Source organism: Bombus bifarius, unplaced genomic scaffold, assembly GCF_011952205.1.
Source record: "Bombus bifarius isolate JDL3187 unplaced genomic scaffold, Bbif_JDL3187 scf7180000009200, whole genome shotgun sequence".
Classification (NCBI taxonomy): Eukaryota; Metazoa; Arthropoda; class Insecta; order Hymenoptera; family Apidae; genus Bombus; species Bombus bifarius.
Genome location: NW_022884965.1, coordinates 4,380,451 through 4,405,216, shown reverse-complemented (window position 1 = coordinate 4,405,216; position 24,766 = coordinate 4,380,451). Strand labels below are relative to the sequence as shown.

Sequence of the window (24,766 nt, the reverse complement as noted above, 5' to 3'; positions counted from 1 at the left end):
GCATATTCTATATCATTAAGGATATTTTCATTAATGAAAAAACTAAGTATGTATTTTTAGGTAATGAATTGTAAATAAAATTTAGAATCTTTTCCATAAGAGTAACTCGTTCTTTAAAGAATAAATAACTTTTTTAATGTGAGTACTCTTAATGGCGTGTAATCGTATGCAGTGCACACACACATATAACATTACATACATATATTTGCAATATTTTTTTTATCACCGCCCCGTATAATCTGAAAAAGGCTATACACGTGTACATATGATCTTTCATGATAATAAGACTCATGTAGCAAATGAGTTTAGTGAAAGATTTCTCAAATGATATTTGAGATGAATTTTTAGGGAAAACGAGAGTCTGACTCGTGTTTTTGTGATAACCCTAGGGCACAAACTGACTACTATTTTAGTAATTATGTTTCACTGGTTGTAAAAAAACAAATTCAATTCTCTAGCAAATTATTTAATTTCTAATAACAGTGAAGAAAATATCATTTCTACATGCGGTACTTGAGTCCTCTTTTTAAATTTCTAAGCCTTCTCATGGATTATTTTATTTCTTTAGCAAGAAATTACGTAATCAGAATCTAGCAAGGATAACTTATGACAATTGAACGAATCATAAAATATCATTTGCCATGATCCATATATGAAAATATTAAACAATTTTTTTTTTTAATTATTTTTTCTTATTATTGAAAATTTAGTAGACGATTCTTATAATGTTCTATTCATATAAATAATTTGGGAAGAAATAAAATTGTAGGTGACATGGTATTTTCACATACGAAAAGAGGGTGATTACTTTATTTTCTTGAAAACTCAGAATTCTATGAAACAAGTTCCTTTCATCCTCTTGCCTTTTTTTCCATTTATCGGGGCTTTGCAATCACGTATAATGATTGCTCATAAGTAATAACGTGTATTCTGTGCCTTATCGTCTTTGTCATTTAATGGGTATGCGTATACATATGGTGCATGAGAGTGTGTTTGAACTGAAGCACGTTAAAATGCCGATTCAATTACTCTAGATAGTTAATTGTAATAATAAATGAGTTTCATGGTGTAATAAATCTTTGAAATATTCATGGCTACAAAAAGAAAAATGAATTACATTTTTAACATATAATTGATAATCGATAATGCATAATTAATTATTGTTACTAATTCTTCTAATAGCGTAGTAAATTTTACTGTACGACATCGTTATATCGAATATTTTAACATTTTCCGATTATTAATTCTTTAGAGATTCATTAAGATATAATTAAATATTCTACAAAATGTTCTCCTTTGTATATAATTCATTTTTTCTTTTTTTTTAATGAAATATTTTCAAATGATTTGTAACACTTTGTGATACATTTTATTATTATGACTAACACATTGATGAATTCAATACACCTTTTGTAATAACAAGAAAAGGATTAATATTTCTCCTTCTATTGGATGTTCAGTCTGTTATTGTATCAATTTTTTTAAACTTCATTGATTGTATACTGAATTAATCTTTTTTAATTAGGCACTTTTATATAAATGAGTACCAAGCTGCAAAAACATTATAAAACTATGGAAAAAATAAATAAAATTACATATATGTATTACAAATACTAATGATACAAATTTTCTGTGTTGTTACAGTGTTGTTCGTAAAACAATGTATTGCTCTTAAATAATTTTAGACTATGATCCTTTATGGCAATTCAAATATCTTCAATTTGATGAAAACTTGTAACAATTTCCGCGTGTCATGAAAATTAAATTAGCAGAATTGTGCAATCACACTATCTTTTACCATATTTGTAAAAATATATAAAATCTGCTTTCATTGTCAATACATTTTATTATCAAAAAATTGTTTTTACATTTTGGCATAGATGCATTAAGTAATTCAGTGTTCTTAAAATGAAAGTTTGAATAATCAGAATTTGATATAATTCTCAAAATTTACACTAATTATTAAGTGAATGTTTTCCTTGCATAGAATTCTGAAAGATATATTAAAATAATTAAAAAAGATATAAATATAATGTTAAAAAAATAGTAATGCATACTTTCTAGCATACATTTTAGGTTTACAAGTTTCAGTATTATCTTGTAAAATTGCAGATAACTTTTATAAGCTTTGGATATTCTATCTGTGAGTTTAATTACAAAAAGACAAAAAGAAAGAAAAAGAAAAAATATGCACTTTGTGTTAGATTATATACAAGTACGAATGATAATTCTTCTAAGGAATCATATTCTGTCGCTTCTTATATTTCTATTTAAATTGTAATCCATCACCAATACTGTATTTGGATATCTTTGTGCGAGTGATGGTTTCAAAACAAAGGGAAAGTATTTATTATTGATATATAAGTTAAATGAATATCTAGCATGTACATTGTTATGTATGATATATAAATTAACATTATACCTTTAAATGTATGTGTATATGAGCTAAGCATATTCGTGAAAATGCCTATAAATAATATTATGAAATCAGAAAAAGAAAAATCTGACTTATTTGTGTCTCTGTATATATGTAAAATTGTATTTTTTCAAATAACAGCATAGAAATATAAACAATCGTTTAAATTATTTTTGAAATATCCAATTTGCATCTCAGTACCAAATAAGTTTGCTGAATTTTATTTTATTTGATTTTATTGAAGCATAATTTCAGTCTTCTAAGAAGTATAGTCTAAAACAATAGAAAGAACAGAATTAATTTGATTCTGTACTTTATTAAGAATTGTAAACTTTTTAAACATTTTTATGACAACATAAATAAGTAGATAAATATTTTTTCCATAATTCAAGAGTTATATTCAAGTTTCTAGGCAAAGTACAACGAAGGCTTATGCTGGTATTCGCGAAGAAAATATTTGCTAAAAACATTTGTATATTTCAGTTTATTTAATTAAAATATACAGATTTGAAACGTGATCACACATTTGTTCGAGTATACCTCCTTCAACCTATGCTTAACCTGAGATAAACCGCTATAAATTTCCACTCTCTATACAATTCTGTGTTCCTCTGTTAAATCTTATTTCTTCCTTTTCCCGTTTATTTTGACTCTCAGAGAAAATACTTAGTTTTTCTATTTATTTGTTTTTAATTCACGTCCTATGTAACGAATGTTAAATCTACAAACGCAGAACTAGACGGATCCTTTATTCCTCGTCCACTCCTACATTTCATTTCCTTCGTTACTATTATAATTTCTCATGTATATAAATAAACGCTAGCGAAGATTTTCTTTATGTCTCTTATGAGCACAATCATCTAAATCTTTTTTTTTTAATTATATCTACATGTAGATGATTTACAAATATATGCGTTTTTATTTTACAATATGTATGTATATATATGCGCCTATATACTTATATATATTTACATACATATACAGTATATCTATATGTATAGATAGTGCTACTTGATCGCATGCACCAAGAAGCGATAGTGAAATGTTCTTATTTTATGTATCTCAGATTTTATCTACCTTGTAATATATTTCTTTCTTATCATTTGGTGTTTATATTTTCACTGGGTAACAATGAAAAAATTACTTTCTTCTTGGCTCATGATATATGTATGAATACACTTTATACATATATATATACAAATTTCAATGGTAACTATTGTAGGCACGTGTCATTATTTTCTTTCCTTTGTCATACTATTTTCCTCTCTGTTTTTTGAAATAATTATGTCTCTCTCTGCACTGTCTATAATAAAACAGAAAGATATAAAAATATTAATAAATTCGTACAAGCTTACGCTTCTGAATGTCTTCATTTTCTTTTTTCACTTGGTCAAATAATCCCGGAGAAATGGTAAATTTTCATCAAGTATGATCACTGTACTATTTCTATAAAAAATATTCCAAAAGATAGAAGTCAACTAAAAACCATGTTATGAATAATCTTATTTTAACATAAAACACCCTCTAATCTTCAACAAACATTACTCTAGAGGATATACATATGTATATGGAACAAAATTGTAACATGTGGATGAGAATTTACCATCTCAATCTCTCTGACCATATTATTACTTCAGCACACATGCAACCAAACTTTCAAAATTATCCTGAAGTAAGTTTCACGCTATTCGCAAATTTTAAATAAACTTAAAAATAATCACCGCATTCGTAATAAATGAAAAAAAAGCCTCCAATAGAATACATTTCTATTTAACGATTTAAGCGCATAATTATACGAAACATCTGCATCTCAATCATCGTTTTAACGATTCACTGTTCAACACATCTCTAATTTTGCGAACTTCGAAAGGCGACTCTTGTAAATTTTTGCGAGCAAAACGCGACTCTGCGAACCGTTCTTTCTCAGTACCCACAGTCTGCCGTGTTTCGCCCATAAAAATATATATGAACCACCTTCTGATTGTTGCAAAATTGAGAAAAAGTTAAAATTTGTTGAAGAATTATTATATATCCATACAACAAATAAATTTTTCAATTCTTTCACTCACTCGTTCGTTTTCTCTTTTTTGTAGCTGCTATAAATATAATCTAAATTTTGTATCGTATAACAGACAGTCATTTTTCGTACCGCTTCGTACCAAGGTAGACGCTATTCAAAATTATCGTCGTAATTAAGTGAATGACTAAATACTTACAATAGTGAATACAATAGAATCGAACTACTTACGAGTCCCTTTTTTCGTTTTTCCTTATTATATCGAAAGACTTTCTTAGATTTTGTGCTGCCATTGTATAAAGTTAAATATAAAAATTTCATGATTATACACGCCGGTTTTCCCTTAATGTCGACCGAACGAATCTTGAACAGTCACCTCCATGCTTGGCCAAAGCGGATCGCTGTTTTACGTACCTACGTACTAGATATTTTCATTTTCTTTGTAATCTTACTGTAAGCAAATCACATTTTCTCTTTAATGACTTGTTAGTCCTCTTTGAAAGTCGCTCCCACGTAAAACACTGGAACATTTAAAGGAATCATTCAAAATAATTTCTACAAATCACATACACACTTGTAGTTACAGTTATCCTTTACTTCTTTTACTCTCATACTCACATATTTTATACACATGTTCGTGTTCTTTATCTTTTTCTGTTTCAAGCTTCCTCAAACTCTATAATTAACAATTTAACAAGCTAGTCAAACATTAGAAAGCATAGAATTAAGAAAGGAATCATTTAATATTAAGCTGACAATTAATGAGATACGCCGTCTTATTGGTTTCAAAAAGTTGGAAATTATTTAAAAAAAATTTTTTTAACAGAACCTGTTTTAAAACTATGCTTTTCGACCTAGTAACCAGCAGGTCTTAAGTTATTCATACAACAAATTCAACTTTTTACAAATTGTTCTTTACAAAATCATCTATAATGTATTGTACAATTTCTCTAATATTTTAATATTCGTTATACATTACATTGTAAAAGGTCTAACTTTACTTATGTTAAAATAGTAATTTCTTGTTCCAATTGTTGGTAATACTGGGTTCCAACTGGTTTTGTAATCTTAAACAATAATAAAAGTCTTAATATATTATGAAATAATTACTAGATAAAGCAAATGTTTAGATTATAGTATTCATTTTAATCCTACAAGGTGCTATGCTTTCTTAAGAAAGTGAAAAGTGATAAAAATGTACCTAGTTAGCTTTCTGATGGCAAAATCTGTTCAAATGAAGTAGCATGGTGATCTATTACTTGAGAAAGAGGAATATTTTACTCAAACTTGAAAACCGATAACACTGATTTCTGAAAATCAAAAACTATTCAGAAACTATTACCACGGCATGAAAAAAAGGAAGTATTGCTACATTCGGGAAATTACATACGTGGATAACAGTGGAGATATTCCAATGTATAAATTACAATCTGCAGGAATAGTATATACAATTGGAAAGAAATACACATGCAATTTATGATTGACATGACGTTAAAATCTCAGTTATCGAAACCCCGATTAATGGAACGATCGATTAACGAAAAATTCGATTATTGGAACATCGATTATTTAACGGAACGTTCGATTATTCGAACGGGTTGTCTAAGATGTAAACAAGAGAAATATGTGTTTATGTTCAATGCGTGTATGTATGTTGTGTTTTCATTTCGGTTATGCTTCCTCTTTCTCTCTAATCACTATTCATTGTATGTAGGTATGTACGATGTCTTTGGGTTATTATTAGCATTTATAGATTAGATCCTATTAGTAACGTTCTTATTGCTTACTACACACTCAGAAGCATTCGTTGCTTTAAAAACGAATTTAAGATGGTTCAAAGCACAAAGAGAGAGAGAAAGAGAGGGGGGGAGAGGGAGATAGATAGATATAGATATAGATAGAGATAGAGAAAGAGAGACAGATAGAGTACGGCTACTGAAATAATAACATTGAAAAAAGTCGCCCAGTTGGCAGCTAAGTAAGATTGGGAGACAAAAATGAACACTAAAGAAAATTGTTAAATCTTGATTCAAAAGCTTTTGTATTTGTGTAATACTAATATATCTGTATGTATCTACAAAATATTTCACATTAAATGATCTTCGTTCGTATAAAAACAGAGTTACTCAATTATCCGTATGGACGTGCCATGTCTTGTTTTGAATAATCATATTAATGTATGCATTTTTCTAAATGGAACATGAAGAAATACGTTATACTATTCGATCGATTCTACATTATTGCTAAATATCTTTCAACGTGTGAAACTATGCAAATATGAAAAATACGATCAACTCTTGACCCGTAGTGTGCCGTGGAAGTAGTAAAACTTTACTATGTATCGATAAGAAAATTGTTATCCTACTTAGTATCCTCATATACTTATTACTAGCAAATTGTTTTAAGAAGAAGTTAGAACTATTCTAAAATAGGAAACGATGGAAATCGTTGATGATTCTTATTTTTCTTTGCTTTTTTTAACAATTGGTCCATAAAATGCAAACCCAATTCCATCGAGACATTTGGAAAATTGAGACAAGAGCTTGCCTATAGCATCTTCAAGTTTCAAGATAAAATGCAACAGTATAAACGAGAATAGTTAATCTCTCTCAGTTAGATATACCTTTCCATGAAGATGAAAAGCAAGACGCAAAGTGAAGAAAAATTTGGTGAGGGTAACAAATGATACCCTGTTTAATGTAACAAGCAGTGTAATTAATGTACGTTACCCTACCTCATTTTCCAAGACGTTTAATGCGAGATCGCGTGCTTAATGACCTAGCACTTGGGTTATAGGGTGATTTGACTCTCTTAGCCATTCCGGAACTAGAGTTACATCCGGTGTTCGTAGGATTAATCGTAGAGCAAGCTCCGTTCGCAGTATTACTGCTAGTTTGCTTTATACTGGACGACAAGGAGGAAGACCTTACTCTATTTGACTGTAGAAATCCATTATTACTAGAATGCTTCAATTTACACGGTAAAGAGAGTCGACTTTGCTTTACTATTCCGTACTGATGTACTAATTGTGGAGATATCGTGTGACCAGTTATGTCTACATTACGTGAACGTAGTGTTTTTACAGGTGTCGCTGCGATAGTATCTGACCTGGAATAAAAACAAATACAAATATATCAGGTAAGGAATTGCAAAATCACTTCGCGCAAATGCAAGCTTAGTTTCAATACAAGTTAGTAGACACGATAAAAAAAGATCAAACGATAAGGAAACTAACCTGAGCCAACGTTGCGGAACAGTCGTATTATCTGAAGGACCTATAATAGACACGGCTCGCTTTATCCTCCGCTCGTTACAATTATTCGATCGATTACTTCTTCCCTGATCCCACTCTCTTGCGCTGAGACTAGCAGCCCACAATTGTTTCAACAGACCTTTGAAAGACGGCCTTCTGATAGCTTTCACTGGCGTAGCTTTTTTCTCCAAATTTCTTTGGAAGCTATTTAGCGACAGTAGCCTTTCGTGTACAGGTACAGTGGTAGCAACAGCCGTAGAACGAGCAATATTGGAATCCGTGCTAGGCCAGCTCATACTACTACTCGCGTCCTTTGTGGCTTGATTCGCTGGATCGTTCTCATCGACCGGGTTCGGACGATCCTCCGATCGCGTCCTCCTTTTAACGCATGGTTCTTGTAACATACATGACTCCTCAATCGTGTTAACTACACTCTGTGATATTGCACTGTGTCTTCGTTTAGTAGCAACAGCACTACCGCTCGTTTTGCTCGTCGAATTTCTCACACCTTCCTCCACCGTGTTTCCCGATACTGACACTTTCGTACTACGCGATTTAAGTCTAGAATTTACATATGTTTTTGTTTCCAACGAACTAGCATCCCCCAAAGTATTTCGCGGATGTGTGGTTAGGCTGAGCCTTCTCGTGCTTCGAACGTCTCTTCTTGAGGTTGAGAATAATGTTGTTTGTCTGTGACGAGATCCATTTAATATGTTAGCTTTTACTTCATTCTCATTAGAGCTAGTACTCGCTAGAACTACTTCATTGCTCTCTGTGGTATTAGTAACGACTGTGGAAGAATGTGTACCATTACATTCACTGGAAAATGCACTTTGGTGTATCACATTTGAAACATCAGGATCGTTTTTCATTTCTATCTCAGGTGATTGCCGAGATGATCTCGAATTTTTCTGCTCATTTAGTGTATTATCTTCAGTTATCTTTGTTGGCTGTCCCTCGTTGGTCTTGGTTTTTTCTACTTCTGCCTCAAATTCGAGACTATTTACTTCTATACTGTTCTTTAATATTTCATTGGATGATAATTCTACAGGTTGAACATTTCCATTGACCAAATTTTCTGAGATATCTGCATGTTTTTCATCTTTTTGATATTGATTTTCTTCAATTTTATCTGGAGGTGTACATATATTATCCACATATGATTCCTTTCGATTCCCCTCAATCTCATCTGAAAAAGCTGGTACAGACCGGTTAAGATCAACATAATGATTTATTATAGGGGAAGGCCTTGGTGTACTTGGAGAGACTTGATTACAGGTATGTCTTGTTGGGGCTTCTGCAAGCGTAGCTGTAGGTGTGTGCATAGTACGATGTGTTACAACACACTCTTTCTGGCTCAATATGATCTTGAAGAACCAAAAAAACAAATTTGTTTAACAATATAATCAACATCTTTCTTTGTATCTTCCAAATCATTTTTTCCTTTTTTTAATGATATTATTAAAGAGTGGATGGATAATGTTTAACCATACATACCTCACTACGAGATGGACCTGGTGGATCTAACATTAATGTAACCACGCTTGTATTATCTGCACGTAGCCTCTTTAATGACCATTTTTCCAAAGCTCTATCTACTAGACTTTTCGAAGGATTTATCCACAGTTGAACATTATCAGCTTGCTGTTTAAAATAGGAATTACAAATATGTCTCTGTACGTTTAATATCTTATTCAAGTTCCTTTTAAACATACCCCATTACATGTTTGTTGAGAAGCAATCAGATGTTTCTCATTATGTCTATCTGCAGCTTGGACAATAGCCACTGCAGCTTGGGGTGTCAACATATTCCACAAACCATCTGTTCCAAAAATAAGGCAACGATGTGATTCCACATCAATCGCAACTACTTTAACATCTGGTTCTGGAGACACAACAAATGTGTTCAACTCTGAGTTATAACTCCAAAGATCACCTATAAAATACAAAGTTGTTAATCATCTAATGATCCATACATTCTTATAGGTTCTTCCCTAATATTTTAATAGCAATATACCTAAGGATCTAGCAACAGCAAGAAATGGAATTTCATCTATATGAGTTGACCTTCGAACAGGTCCTTTGTGCCCAATACGAGGTCTGTTCCAAACAACTCTTGGAACCCCAGACTTGCTAACAACTTTACCACCAGACTGACGTATCCTCATCATTTCTGGCCCACTTTCCGGCTTATGGTCTTTGGTCAAAGCTTCTGCACGCCATTGAGGATCACCATCTGCTTGGTATCCCAATATTATGCCAGAATCTCCTACATGACCCAGGTAAATTTTACCTTTACGAATAAAGGCTATACTAGCCGTGGTCCCGGCCGTAGATGGTAATCCGGATGCGGTTCTCGGCCACTTGTCTATCACAAAAATACATCCTCGTCAACATATATTTTCATTGAGAATTCCTGTCGAAAACCACATTCTACGATTCTTTGCTTTATAACGAACAAATAGCCCATAGAAAAACAAAAGATATCGAATATTTTCTTTCAACTACTTTTTCTCAGAGTTTGAACTTTCAGGTTAGCTCGGATTACATAACCTAAATTCTAACCTAATCGAGCATAGGTGGTGGGGGAAATACGCGGGACAATGAGAGAAATTCTTCAAAAAATAGTAGATACATTAAGTTTCTTTGTAAATACGCGTGAAAAGTAATGAGATTTGGCGGGAAACGAGTGAAGTAGTAGAAATAACGGAACAAATGGCGGAAATAAGATTCCTACCAAGCTCCCGCCACATCGCATAGTGCGTGTTCACGTATCCGTCTTTGATGGCTCGCAGCACATCCTCGTCCCGATCGCTCCAAAAATTCTTCTGCTTGACGATAACGTTCATCAGGTGTTCTTTAGCAAATGTGGCAGCTTCGCCGCCTCCGTGGCCGTCGAATATTCCGAAGAAGGCATACTCCAGATCTTTGTCATCCGGTGTCGATTGAAAGGCCACGCTGAACATGTCCTCCATGTACTTACGACCGCCCTGATTACAATGTCCGGTCACTCTTAGGTTAACCCCAATACTCAACGGCATGATGGAACACGCCGGTGACCACGGGATGTCAAGAAGACGAAAGTCTATCACTTCTTTTAACTACGCACTGTTTCAACACTCGACACGCACAGGGAACGGAAGCCTCGTATTTACTGGGTAGGTCTGCGCGTAGCTCGAGGGACGCACACACACTCCAACGATCATGGCCCCACACGGCACAATGACGTTGCGCGCACCGGAGTAGGGCAGGAGGGGTCGTCCCCTCCACGATTTCACCGTCACCAATGTGCCTACCACTATACTCCGACGTTTCTCGAGAATCTTCAAACCGAGTGCTTTTGAGCAACGCAATTTATTTAACTGGGAACCTTCCTTAACCTATAAACACACCTTGATTAGTCTATCTTAGAACTATAGAAAAATTATTTATTATACCTTAAGAGGTAGAAGTAATCCTTCAAATTGGTACAGTATAGTTTGTAGTTATAATGTAGTAGTAACTTCCGAACATTTTAGGTTTTCTACCGAGCCCTACTACGCCCTTCCTTAAGAGTTACTTTCGACTTGATAAATTTCTTAAGTTTCAACTATAAATATTAACCACCTATATAAGCCTAATTCTTAAAGTTATTACCATTATTATTTCATAATTACAATGTATATAGTACTAGTAATTTCTGAACATTTTAGATTTCCAACTTAACTCTGCTATGTCTTTTATTACATGTTACTTTCGTGACGACAAATTTCTTAAGTCTGAGTTATAACTATCAACTACCTATACAAAATTAGTTCTTTAAATTATTAGTGTAGTCTATAATTATAATGTAAATACATAGTATTGATAGTTTTTGAACATTTTAGGTTTTGAACTTAACCCTACTACATCTTTCATTATAAGTTGCTTTCGACTCAGTAAATTGTTCGAGTTTGAACCAGATAAGTATCAGCCACTTACATAGAAGCATTTTCGAGATATTAGTATACATTGTAATTACAACGTAATATTGGTTGCATCTGAACATTTTATATTTCTAATTTAGTCCTACGTCCTTCGATTCAGTTGTTAACAAATTTCTTAAGTTTGATGAAAATACTGAAATCACTCGTTACGTTAAACATTTTTGTAAAATATTGAATTTCCGTTCTGAGGCAGAAAAATTGCAGTGGCAGGGTTTCAAATCGATTGGCGCGCAGAAAGTTCCACGCGGAAGCGTATACGATATATGTATACATTATCAATGCGTTCGATAATTTGCAAAACGCATCATGTATACGTATTTCCAAGATAACTATTCCCGTTAGTTCGATTCTCATGTAGCATATGTTCCCCGACGTATAAGTTAACGTATAGCGGTTCCATAATCACGATTGGACGATTCGATTTGCCGCGCTTCGAATTTAACCGGGAAACTAGATGTGCCCCTTTGAAATTTCCAAAAACTCTCCGTAAACAGCAACTTGGTAACATTACCTCGGTTATATTACCCTCACCGACGACCACCACACGCAGAGCGGTATCGCATCCCCCTTTCGTTTCACCGTTTCCGCCCATCCCCACTGTCGTGGAAACTTTTACCCCTTCCCTTCCCCCACCATTCCCCTGACATAGGGCCGGCCCATCAACGTCGCGGTGCTATTCATGCCGCGCATCTCGGCTCACGCAGTTGCTGCGTTGCCATGTGTTCTCCGACGAACCTGAACTTTCTTGTCCAGCTGGTGACTCTCGAAGTCTCGAACATGTCTTTTGCAAAATTCTTCCCAAAATTAAAACATTATTTTACATAAATGCACATTACAACATACAATCACCTTAATTATCAAAGTATGATAATTTTTTGTAAAAGAGAACCAAATTGGGGTAAGGATAAATAAAATATGGAATACTATAATACATAATATCTTTGGTCGTTTCCAGATTTAAGTTTCCCTCTTCGTTTGAATATATATTTGCATGTTTTAATGTTGTAAACATGTGACACAAGTTTGTAAGATATAGATATGTCGAGAATATAATTTGCTGTTAAGGAGCGTAGAATTATTGTTTCGTTTTTTTAGGTGGTTTTGCGGACGTAAACGGGAAATGAATGCGAACCAAGTGGAAAGCAAACATTCTGTTTTGCCAGGCTGTGCAGTTATCTCTTTCCAAGAGCAAAACACGGGGCACGTGTTTGAACTTGTTCGCCTCACGAACTGGCAACGTTGTACTTCGTTCAAAATAGCACTCCCAGCTGGCGGCTTTCGCTTAACATCCGATAGGCTATAGTTTGATGAGAACTGTTTTTGACTTTATCGCTAAAGTAGAACCGTTTTCGTTCATATTTTGTTTTCTGATTTCGTTCGCCAAAATCCACGGTTAACAATTTCTATGATTCGCTAAGCGATCGGAGATACGGTCGATATGTGTCATCGATTGCATCATCTCTTCGAAAAGATGGCTGTTCTTTTCTGCTTGGAAACAGTTATGCGGAAACACGGCAATCAGCAATTAAGCTATTTCTTTCGAATTTATTATTAATATTAGATTTGTTATGTGATTAGGACTGTTAATTTTCCAAAGATATAACTATTGCAATATCCTTATTGTTGAAGCTTGATTACTGATTGTACTGTTAAATTAATAAATGTAATAGTTTTAAAAGTAAATGAAGTTTGGAACTGTCAGAACAGTTGTCGCGCTACCATCTACCGACAATTGGCAGAATTACCGAAAGATCAGATAACAGAAAATGATACAAAAATAAACGCGTAACTAAATAAATAAAGCTGCTTTTCGCAAAGCACTGAAGTCTATTTAATATCTGTTTGCAAAAACAGTATATATAACAATTGTTGAACAAAATTTTGCTATATGAAAATTTTCAAATGGTTCTATTATACCGACGCATATTTTAATTCAATGCAGAACACTTTGCAAACAGAAAATTGCGCTGTCTTATATACACATACACACAAGCGCGCGCGCTCACACACACACAATCTATCTATAATAATATAATATATATAATATAATATATATAATATTATAATAATATTATATATATATCTTTATAATATTCGGTATATAATTACAATAATGATAATGAACCATTTTCATGAATATAATTAATATAATTCAAGATAAGTAATAGAGTGAATGTAAATCTTTAATTAATCCTTCCTGAATTAATTAAATAATTGAACAATTATTGAGAAGTGTTAGCAAAATACAAATTTAAGATATATTTCATATTTTATGTAGTAAGTATAAGACAATGTATGATTAATTACTAACGAAATTATTTTATTTACTATTAGTATGAGTGGAGTTATTCTTTCGCGGAACAACGGGATGCGAATTTTAAATCTGTTTCCAACGCGACGGGTTGGATGATTCAGGAACCTTCTCAGGAATTAGGAACAAGTCGGTGCAGGTTCAGTCCTGTCCAGGCAGACCTAACGACATCTTCAAAGTACTGACGTGTTGTGTTACTAAGCCAAGCCGAATGCATCGATTGTGTCAGAGAAAATTGCTTGATGACGTTTGTTTCGTGATACAGTATACCGGTCTTTTATTTCAAAAGTATCATTCACTTCGCTTTATGCGTTGATTCTCTCATGTGTAATGTGTATCCTTTTTGCAATTGAAATTTGTTTCTCTTAAATGCTAATTCTAACCTTTATGTTTACATATTATGTATATCAGTATGTATGTCAGATCAAAGTAAACTGAATATCCTACTTGAAATGTGATGTTACATTTAATAAATATATGTAGTTATAAGTACATACAAGTCGTCTGTGTTATAACATAATGTTTTGTCATTGATGGTAATTGTATTATATTATTAATAAAGTATGAGTGAAATTATTATTACGGATAAATTGATTCCTTAATTTTTATTTTGTTTTATATGTTGGTGTTTGTAAGAATTTCTCATTTTGTAAATAAAATTTAAGACGATGTAAATATAACCAAATTTGTATATAAACAAAATCTATACAAATAAATATATGTCTAAACCTTGTAATAAATTCCCGTAATGTAATATTAATAATACGTAATTACAATTATTTTGATAATTTGATTTTTTTATATACAATATTTCCCCTCCAGTTTTGTTTATTTTAATACAAATTTAATAAGCATATAAAAACAACATTTTGGTACAAATTATATATAATTATTTCTCTTACATAATTTTGAACGTTTTGTATTTTTATCAAAAGCACTATAGAAAAGGATAAAAGAATCTCTCTTCGATCGTCATTTTGTCTTATAGATTCTTGCTAGACTTGATGGCAACTTGACGGAAAATCAAAATATTGGTAAAGGTATATTCAAGAAAAGTGGGTATATGTATATACTTGGGAAAAGAACGGAAAATTAAGCATATATCTTTGTATTATGAAATCCTACTTATTTGCTCTGCTATCAACAGAGGCACAGGAACATTATGGAGGCATCAGACGAGGAAACGGAATTATAGAAGGGAGAATATCTATATTTCGCGATCTAACAATATCGACCCATTAGCCAATGAAATTGATAATGAATAAATAATTTCAGGCCATTCTTTTATGAATTTTTCTTAATAATAAAGTTTTACTCAAGTGTAAGTATAAAAATATAACGTATAATAAAGAATTCCATTAGTAAGGAGCTATATGTTCATAGAGTATTACCATATTGATGACTTAAAAATTAAGGTCTGTTAAATGAATTCCATCCATTTTATTTTTAATAAATAATTTTTGTTTATACATATTATGTTTCGAAATAACATATATACATAGATAGTTATCTAACTCGGCGGCACGCCGTCGCCAATTCGAAATGTATGAGTCAGCCATGCACGCAAAGAATGTACGAATCAGCCACTTGTAAGAAGTAAGACTAATTCCACGAAATATACTATCATTTATGGAAACCCTCGCATTCTTGGATAACTTTAACCTTTCTTGAATAAAATTTATACATAGTCTAAGATATATCCAAAACACAACGGCATGAAAACAGAACGAGAATTAAAATCACAAAAACTTTTATAAAGCAGTTTAGCATTCTAAATCTTGTAATAACAAAATTACAAATTATTTTGAGATTCAAGGTTTAGATAATAAAATTCACTTTCATTAAAAATTAATCGTATATTTTCTTTATGAACTTTGGTAACAGATCGTGTCTTTATCTTTCATCTTTTTTTATGTCTAAGTTTGTAACAAAATATTGTTCTTTTTTCATAAAACAAATTACACACAAGTTATGTAAGTCTTATTTGTAAGAGTGTATTTCAAAGATTCCATACGAATTTGTTGTCACAGAAAAAGTCCAATCTCTTTCGTACCAAAAGCTATTTGTCCTAACAATTTCCACGTCCTGCATACAAATGTAAAGTAAAACTTATTATAAAATCTTCAAACATAATTGTATATTAAGATTCAATTTAATATATAAAATTTTACCTCTGCCCAAAGGCAGCTTGAACCTTGTAGTATCTTTTTTAACTGTACCTCGTCCTCCTATATTGAAACAAATAAAAATTAAAAAATTAGAAATACTTCACATAAATTGTACCATACAACCCGTTAAAAGTAAAGAAAAATATTTTTACACAAAATATTAATATGTTTTATTATAATATATTTTACTGAAATTATTTGTGCACTATTTTTCTTAAGTTACTATAATTAACTTTCACATTTTGTAGATAGAAAGGCACTACAATTAAACAAGTATTACCTTATATCTTACTCAGAAAAATAATGTTCAAAATAACGTTCAAAGCAATAAATTCAAAAGTCGCTTTATGTTTTTAAATAAATTATCAAGCCAATCCTAGCGGCACTGCAATGCTAGGCTGACTCACGACAGAGGTGGAGCAAGCACCAACCCTCCGTCAGATTCCAAAAATCAGTTTAATATTCTGACTTCCCAATGGGAAGTGTATCAGATATTAAGCTGATAAGAACAGATACTACACTTTGATCTTAGCCATAAGGCCGAGAAGCGATACCAATTCTGATTTTCTTTCCGAATATAACATCTGTATCTCCTAAATTTCCTAGCGAGAAATGGTACTCTAAAGAAACCACCTAGCGGTGGGGTTTTCAACTACTTTTATTTATGTATAGGGTGTAAGATAAGCATACGTCACGGTTCATAAAACTGATTCTGTCGTTGATTTAAGAGAGATTATGTAAATAAAGATATTGCATATCATAAATTTTTGGAAATTTTAAGGGAAAGTCAATTATGTGGTATTTTTATCTAATTAATTTTCACCGAATAAACTGGTAATACGGAAATAATCTGATATTTTTCTTACACTCTATACACAAAGTAGAATAGTTGGACACCCTAACCTAACCCTAGCCAAACTGTAACCTCACCATTAAGGGTAAGTGATGTCTCAAGGCTACCGTGTACAAAGTATACATTTTCATTGACACTTTCTTTATACTCGTTATAATTTTTTTGTTTGTTGTATACATTATAGCTTTTTAACTCTTCTTTGAAATATAGGTAATTGGAAATTCATAAAATATATTTAAAAAGAAAAAAATAATTTCTAGAAATTAATGTCTCACCAATTGGTGGAAAATTGGTAACATCGTTAAGAAGCTCGAAGCCTTCCTGTGTTCCACTAAGAGCTTTAGCTAAAATATTATAAAATATTTAGTTATATCGTACAAAATCGATGTAAGTAGGACACAAAAATATACTTACCCATTGTTTTAGGTGCACGCAATGGTCGCATTGGCAAATTTAGCTAAAAGTTCGAGAAATAAATTATTTTCAAATTGTATACTTTGTACATTCTAATTAACTGCTTGGAAGTTTAGCCGTGACGGTTTGAAACACTTGTACTTACAGCTGCAGTGTTGGATTTGGATGTATTAGCTTTAGCATGATCAACTATGACCACTTTATTCTCCATTCGTCTATTTTTCTCTTCTTCGTAAGATCGTGTAGATACCTTATCCCTATACTCTTTGGATACCTAATTATATTGAAAAAATTTTATACTTGTCAGAATATGAAACAATATCACCCTCTCTCTCTCTCTTTTTCTCACATAATTTTATATACTAAAAATCAATAATTTATTACTCACTCCATTCATATCAGCAATTGTTACCCTGTTTTCCAGTATTTTTAAAGTCTTCATCTTCAGATCAATGTTATCAGTTCTTCCGCTAGCAGTATCTTGTCTATTAATGTCGAAGGAATTCTTGTATGGGCAATGCACACCTTCGATCATTTTAACATTCAGGTATTCACAGCAATAATCACATATCGTCATACCCCATCTTGTTATTATGGATTTACTGCAGTACTGAGCTACATCTACAATTTTATGGAACTATATGGAAATCAAAATAAGCTGTTATTAAGGGTATTATATAGTATTAATGATTAGAAGTATTTTTTGTATGCATACTTCACACTCGAAGCCACGCATAGTGGATAAGTAGTCTTTTGCAAATTCCGTTTCGGCAAGAACAAGAGGAATGCCACGTTCGTCTACGCTCTTTACAGCAGCATTTCGTAGTTCTCCAAACAGTGCTTCTATTGAATAGATTAGATAGTCGTCAACAGATTGACCTAAAATACAATTACTAATTAAAAATGTTGCCAAAATTTTGTATTATCTTCTGTAAGCTGTTATAAATATCTATAGTTACCACTTGCTTCATTCAATCTCTGTAGCAGTGATTCCACAATAGGATATGAGTTTTTCAGAGTGAACAATGGAGGATACCTTCTCCCAGTCTTATTACGTTCCATAAATTTGGAGAACTTATCATACATAAGTGCAAAGTCATATTCCCCATCATCTAATTCTATAGGGATTTGGTGTGTTTCCTGACTAGTTTCTAGTGCATCTCTTTTCCATCCTAAAGGTATTTCTACCTTTAATATTTCATGGTATACGTTTTGAATACCATGTAGTATACTAAATTCTGCAATTGCAAATTCTGCAGGACAAAAGTCATACTTGTTAATTCCTATGTCTCTTCTATAAAACCAATTGACATGTATAAATATGAATTTTAAATTTTTCAAGTCTGTAACAAATGACAATATTAAATGTTAAATAATTAATCAATATCTTAAAAGTTCTTATTAGAAAAGAAGATTTAATTTGGAATACTTACTATCATGTCTTACACCTACACCAACTATAGATTCTATGTATTGAAGCATGTTTTGATGAAATTCCTCCTGTCTCTTTTGCTCTAACTCTAACTCAGCTACACTTTCACCAATTGTAGTTCTGTTACCTACTGTCATTTGAGCTTTAATCTTGTTGTCTTTTGCTCTAGACTTATAAATTCCCTTTTCATGTGGAGGAAGCTTCTATGATAACATAGAATTATACAAAATACTGTAATTTCCACTAAAAAATTTTATCAACAAATAACTATTAAAAATCATTAATATCACATATTCTCTTGCATATCACTTTATATATAGGGACATAAAAAAATTAGTTTGAGAAATTTCTCAGTCAGTTATTCTACTGTTAAAATGACCTTTGTATGTTAACACAAACATTTACATTCAAATTCTTCTAAATGTTCATATTATGTAAGTATTTTAAATAATGATATATATTTTTAAATTAGAATTATTTATTAAATTGGAATGTTTTTTATTCAAAGAATGGTACGTGGTCAGTTAAATTATTGAAATAAATTGTTAAATAAATAGCCGAAATATGAAATATATCACCTTCCAGTCTTCGCTACAAAGCGATGAAAGTTCTTTCATATTTCTTGGGACAGATATGCCACGCTTCTGTTGCTCTTTTGCCCAGTCAAGAGCAAAGAAATAAAATGCATTTTTTGACATATTGTATATAATGCTCAACAATCCACATTCGACGGAGAACCGGGAAGAACTGTTCCTTTGTTTGATTTTACATCGCATAGAGCTGACATTTGTTGGCAGTGCCATCTTCAATACTGAGGAATTAAAATAATTCGAAATACGAATTACCATCACACGTTGTTTGATTATTAATTATAAATTATGGAATTTTTATATTATATGAATATTGGATAGGACATATATTGACAGGTTGGAGGCAAAGAATATGAAAAATATTAATATTATTAATATATTGTATAATATACATATTAGTTATGAAATTATAATATATACAGATTTATTGAGAATTAATAGTGAAATTATAATATATAATCCTTATATATTGAGATTTAGATAATAATCTTTTTCAAAGATAATTTTAATTTATTATTGTGAGAATATGAAGCAGTTCTTTCATTTTTAAGTTATTATACAATAATATATTGACAATAGTATTAATTAGAATTATGCTATCGACAATTCATAACGTATAAATATATATATAGAAATAATTACTATCAGTAAATAAATATTACATATAAATAATAATAGTTGATGAAAATTAACTACATGAGTGAATAATGTAATAAAAACGAAGTTAGAGTTACATATACTTATAACTGTATATAACTGTATATGTATACATACAGTCGATCTCGAAAATATTCGGGCACTAGTATAACTTTGACTTCTATGTTCTATGTCTGAAATAAATACACATAAAAAACAAAAATATTTTGTAATCTATTGAGGTATAGTATGTTTAGATGTCAGAAACTAAAGAACTTTTGACTTCAAACAAACCGTTATTTAAGTATTAGAAGAAATGTCAGAACAAAGTGAATTTTCATCCCACAAAAATATTCGGACACCTTATAAATTATTGTTAAAAATACTAAAGTGGTAATTTTTTTAAAAAACTTGATGTTTTACCCGATACCCCATTTGTTCAATAATATGTCTCAAGCAGTTTAATATGTTGAAGATTAATGTTTAATTGTTGGAATACAACGATATCAATCGCATGCAGATAAGGTGATTGATCGTACGGATTCTTCCGTTCGTTGCCCAGCGCCATCCCCACTAGCGTGCGTTCGTGAGATGCACCACGGCACCAAGTGCATGCTTTTTCAAAAAACGCCGGAAGAAACGTGAGGATATGGATGGAACATTCTAGATGGGCAAGTCGAGAAGCTATTAGTAGGTTCTGTGCCGCATGTGACGCCACACAGACACCCACACAGGTCACACTCATTACTGCATAGAGAGTGGAGCTCTAAACCTTTTCAAGGGCCATGGGTCACTAAGCCAGTTAGTCTGTGAATAACTAGCCAACTGTCTACATTCTAGAACGCACATTTACAATTCGTGTAACAATTGTTTAATAAATATCACATTATATTATTTCAAACACAAACATTGTGTTTTCCACAGATTATTAATCTTAATCCCAAGATTAAATTCTAACATTAATTAATAATCGATACTGCATTTTTTTCCTCCTCTAAACGAATTTATACGAAATTTCCCTTTAGCGTCTATTGTTGCTCCTGCCAATATATCAATATGTCCAATATTCTTGCAAATTAAAAATGCGCCTTTCTTCGGTTTATCTCGTAATGCTCAGGCAACAGTACATAATTAATTAATAAATATTTTATTCTCGATAAATTACAAATCATCTAATTTTTTATTTCTGATATCTGTGAACTGTATCGTAATATTTTATGTTATACGCTTTTACGACATTGTATGTAAATAGCAAAAAAAGAATATACTGATTTATTAACTGAGTACTGAAACATAAATCGAAGATAAATGAATTTAAAATTTGTGAGAATACTTCAGTACCGATAAATTTTCTTTGTTGAAATTATATTAGCTGCATGTTTATTTTCTTTGCATTTCAGTCTAACGTATGGACCTCTTTAGTTGGAACAGAATATGCTAACTCTCGAAAGCATATTAGGTATCTTTTCTAGGAATTTGGCGACTACCATATTCAGTGCGCGCTCGACTTGTCGGCGATCTCTCTTCTCACTTTTCTTAAACCGAAATTCGCTGCGTAAGCTGTGGCGCGGGGGTCAGTTTAGAGTCGAAACTCGAAGCAGCCAGACGTTTGTTTTTGTTATTATTACTTCGTGATGGGTGTTGTCTTCTGCAATGTAATAGCAAAGTGGAATTTCCTGGTAGTACTGTTATAGACATTTTTTTAGTGCTGAAACCGACGCTATTTTTTAATTAATGTACGTTTCTACTCAATAATTTATTACAATCTTCTGTAACCTATTATTTGATTATCTTTGTTGCGTTACCATGTTTTTGGTTGTCACATTTGCCGGTAGCTTGTATAATGAACTTTCAAAAAACAATTTGACCTTGACCATTGTTTCACTTTTATACAATTTGTTCTTTTAATACATTTATTCTATTGTTTTGGTCTTTCGTTGTTGAGATTACCAGCAGATTACGAGGAAACTTAGGAAACATTAGAAGGACGCCACGAAATTAACAAACATGGCGCGGAATGAAAAAGGATGGAAGGTGATCGGCGATGAATTCAACAAGTTCTCGTGGAGATTTGGTAACATTTGATTCATTTTAATAGAGACAAAGTCATTTACATGTTTGCTTTCTAATATTATTGAACAATTGGTAACGTTTATTTAGTATTCGATCAGTATACATTTTTAACGAACAATTCATAATCTTAACATAATTGATACGTAATAGAACGAAATTCTAAATTAATTTCGTGGTTCATTACGAATACTAAGATGGACATATTTTGCGCATCGCGTCTTTTTCGTATTACGCAGCTTTGTTTAACCGTAAAAAAGAGCGCGCCATATTTTATCGGTATAAACTATGTTCGAAACTATAATGGCGAACATTCACTGTATGATTTTTACAAATCAATTATATTATGAAATCGTAAACATTTAACAATTATTTAACAATATTAATAATATTTTTAATGTATTAATTAAATATTTGGTGTTGTTAATATAGTAGTAATATTTTCATGAACAAACTCTCGGAGTTGTTGGAAGAAAAAGAGATATGAAAAAAATATATTGCTTCTTTTCTTTAACCCCTACCCGTTAATAAAGTTTTTCTTTCAGAGAATTTTTGTGATCGCGCGCAATGCGGTCGTTAGAGTCAGTGTTTGTTGCCTTATATTATTTTCAATATTCTTTAGAGCACATAGCTCTCATTAAATTTCATCATAATAATCATACAAGAAATTAGAGTCAGTGTTCGCCGATTGTTATTTGAACGGGCGCGGTAATATGTAGTTTCTTATTTTTCTTTTTTTTTATGAATCCTTTTTTTCAAACGTTCGTTTTCGATGGTAAAGTGGCTGGTCTCGTAAGAGGATAAAGCCTCTCTTGGAGTCCAAGAACGTAAGTATTTTTGTATACTATACTTTAATTTATTTTATTATTCGTATTTTAATTGATTTATTATTAGTTTCTGTTGAAATAGAATATTAAAGTTTCAATATTAAAATATACAATAGAATTGTTTAACATGGTTTAGCAATCATTAGATTCTTATCATTATTAGATTTTAAATTTTTATTTTAGTTTTACAATATTTAGGTTTTAATTGTAATCAGTCTTTATAAGAATTTCAATTCTTATTATCAGAACTTAGAACTTGTATAGAGTTCTATCTTTCATCATTTTGAACTTTTTAAACAATAAGCAGTATATATTTCAGAACAGACTATAATTTTTCACGCGTTTTGTTATAGGTTTTTCACTTTTTCCTGTTCATTGGGAAGGATGGAGTGGTGCTTTGCAACTAAGCATGTAAGAATCTTTGCATATTTTATCCCAATTAATTTTATTCTTCGTATTTTGCTGTATTTACATATTTATTAAAGGATAAGGTCAGATTTTTAATTTTAATATTAGAGTATTTTTTATTATTAAAATTTCAAGTTTTCATAGAGTGCCACATCTCATTATCTTAAATTTTTTGAACAATCATCATTGTGTGTTCCAGAACTAATTATAATAATTCATTTTTTGTTAAAGGTTTTTCACTCCTCCCTCTTCTTGTTCCATCAAAAGGACCTAGTAGTGCTTCAAAAGTTGAGAATGTAAGTATCTACCTTTGTATTTTAAATTTAATTTTATTCCTTGCGTTTATTATTACTAATTAAAAAATACAACTTCATCAAAAATTTGACGAATTTAAACTCATTCTTGAATGGAATAGTGTTATTAGAATTTCATGAAATTCATTATTTCAAATTTTTTAAATAATTAACGCTGTCTTTAAGAAGAAATTATAATACAGATATTTGTTAAAACTTTGTTACAAATTTCTTCCAGATTTCGTTTTTTTGATTTAATGGTGGTTTCACGATGACTTTCCTTGGTTCACAACGATATAAAGGACAACATTCTTTGCATGTAATTGTAAGTTGCATGTATTTATGTTCCTCTAGTCACTCAATCATGTCGTAGGATGAAAGGTCCGAATCGACACGGGTAAATGGTTGTATTACGTAGAATTTTTGACGAGCATAGTGACCACGGGTATTTATTATACCCGCGAGTAGTAACATTTTCTTATCTGTGTTTTATATATTAGTTCAGGATATATCTTCTTGCACGTCGCTTTTTTTATATTAATAATAATGTCATTGACGATTGAAATATTATATTATTACATAACATTAATATAATGATATTAATTGATACAAACAGTATTATATCAAGCATTAATTTAAATATTTGCAAAAGCCAAATATACATATATAAATGAAATGTGAATATTTGAATAAATAATATGTATTGAAATGACTTGGTTAAATATTTCCTTGCAGAGAAATCGAATACCCTCCGATTTCGTTGCATGAAAAATTCCAATTATTGCATAATGATAGTGACAATAATAAATTTTTTTCATTTCATCTTGTGTTCTCTGAACATAATATTCTAAAGAATTTAATTGTTTGTCTTTCATATTTGAATTTAAGTATTAATTAGAAAAATATAAAGATATTAATGTTCAATTCGTACCGTACAAAGATGTATTCAATTTCTTGTGCAAGAAGAAACTTTGCGACTGGCAGATTTCGGAATCAAAGCTACAAATTCTGAACATTGCTTTTGTGCTTTCGAAAATATGCTTTGACAAAGGGACTGCCTGAGGCTTGCATTAACATGTAATTTAGAGTCAGTTATTAAACAAACTTCTTATT

General features: G+C 31.5%; 2 protein-coding genes and 1 non-coding gene across 5 annotated transcripts; all 3 read right to left on the bottom strand.

Annotated features, from left to right (window-relative positions):
* Positions 1–4,872: 4,872 nt before the first annotated feature.
* Positions 4,873–10,899, bottom strand: LOC117214411 (protein phosphatase 1D). Of its 3 annotated transcripts, none has more exons than XM_033460506.1 (7): positions 10,424–10,899; positions 9,704–10,054; positions 9,402–9,622; positions 9,184–9,330; positions 7,669–9,053; positions 7,168–7,541; positions 4,873–5,500 (listed from the first exon to the last, which is right to left on the bottom strand). In XM_033460506.1, exons 1-6 carry the CDS (start codon positions 10,725–10,727, stop codon positions 7,169–7,171), a joined length of 2,781 nt encoding a protein of 926 aa, XP_033316397.1. In that variant the 5' UTR covers positions 10,728–10,899; the 3' UTR covers positions 4,873–5,500; position 7,168. The 3 variants fall into 3 exon arrangements, with proteins under 3 accessions (XP_033316397.1, XP_033316398.1, XP_033316396.1); XM_033460507.1 differs by having other exon boundaries at positions 4,877–4,954; XM_033460505.1 differs by lacking the exon at positions 4,873–5,500 and having other exon boundaries at positions 6,456–7,541.
* A 5,041-nt stretch (positions 10,900–15,940) lies between these two features.
* Positions 15,941–19,847, bottom strand: LOC117214308 (protein maelstrom). The gene is made up of 10 exons (XM_033460300.1): positions 19,408–19,847; positions 18,831–19,032; positions 18,357–18,740; positions 18,113–18,276; positions 17,786–18,034; positions 17,543–17,671; positions 17,398–17,440; positions 17,259–17,327; positions 16,134–16,190; positions 15,941–16,047 (listed from the first exon to the last, which is right to left on the bottom strand). The coding sequence occupies exons 1-10, from the start codon at positions 19,675–19,677 to the stop codon at positions 16,031–16,033; spliced, it is 1,584 nt and encodes a 527-aa protein (XP_033316191.1). The 5' UTR covers positions 19,678–19,847; the 3' UTR covers positions 15,941–16,030.
* LOC117214515 lies at positions 16,491–16,682 on the bottom strand. Its single transcript, XR_004488894.1, has one exon. It is a non-coding gene; the product is annotated as a U2 spliceosomal RNA (small nuclear RNA).
* Positions 19,848–24,766: the final 4,919 nt, after the last annotated feature.

Excerpts from the sequence above, each read along its gene's own strand:
- LOC117214308 (XM_033460300.1), bottom strand. The coding sequence starts at position 19,677 with ATGGTAATTCGTATTTCGAATTATTTTAATTCCTCAGTATTGAAGATG. Across the intron at positions 17,672-17,785 it reads CAATTGCTGATATGAATGGA|GTATCCAAAGAGTATAGGGA; the intron begins GTGAGTAATAAA and ends CAATATAATTAG. Across the intron at positions 17,441-17,542 it reads CCAAATCCAACACTGCAGCT|CTAAATTTGCCAATGCGACC; the intron begins GTAAGTACAAGT and ends TCGAACTTTTAG.
- LOC117214411 (XM_033460506.1), bottom strand. The coding sequence starts at position 10,727 with ATGCCGTTGAGTATTGGGGTTAACCTAAGAGTGACCGGACATTGTAAT. Across the intron at positions 9,331-9,401 it reads CTCAACAAACATGTAATGGG|CAAGCTGATAATGTTCAACT; the intron begins GTATGTTTAAAA and ends TATTTTAAACAG. Across the intron at positions 9,054-9,183 it reads CAGGTCCATCTCGTAGTGAG|ATCATATTGAGCCAGAAAGA; the intron begins GTATGTATGGTT and ends TGGTTCTTCAAG.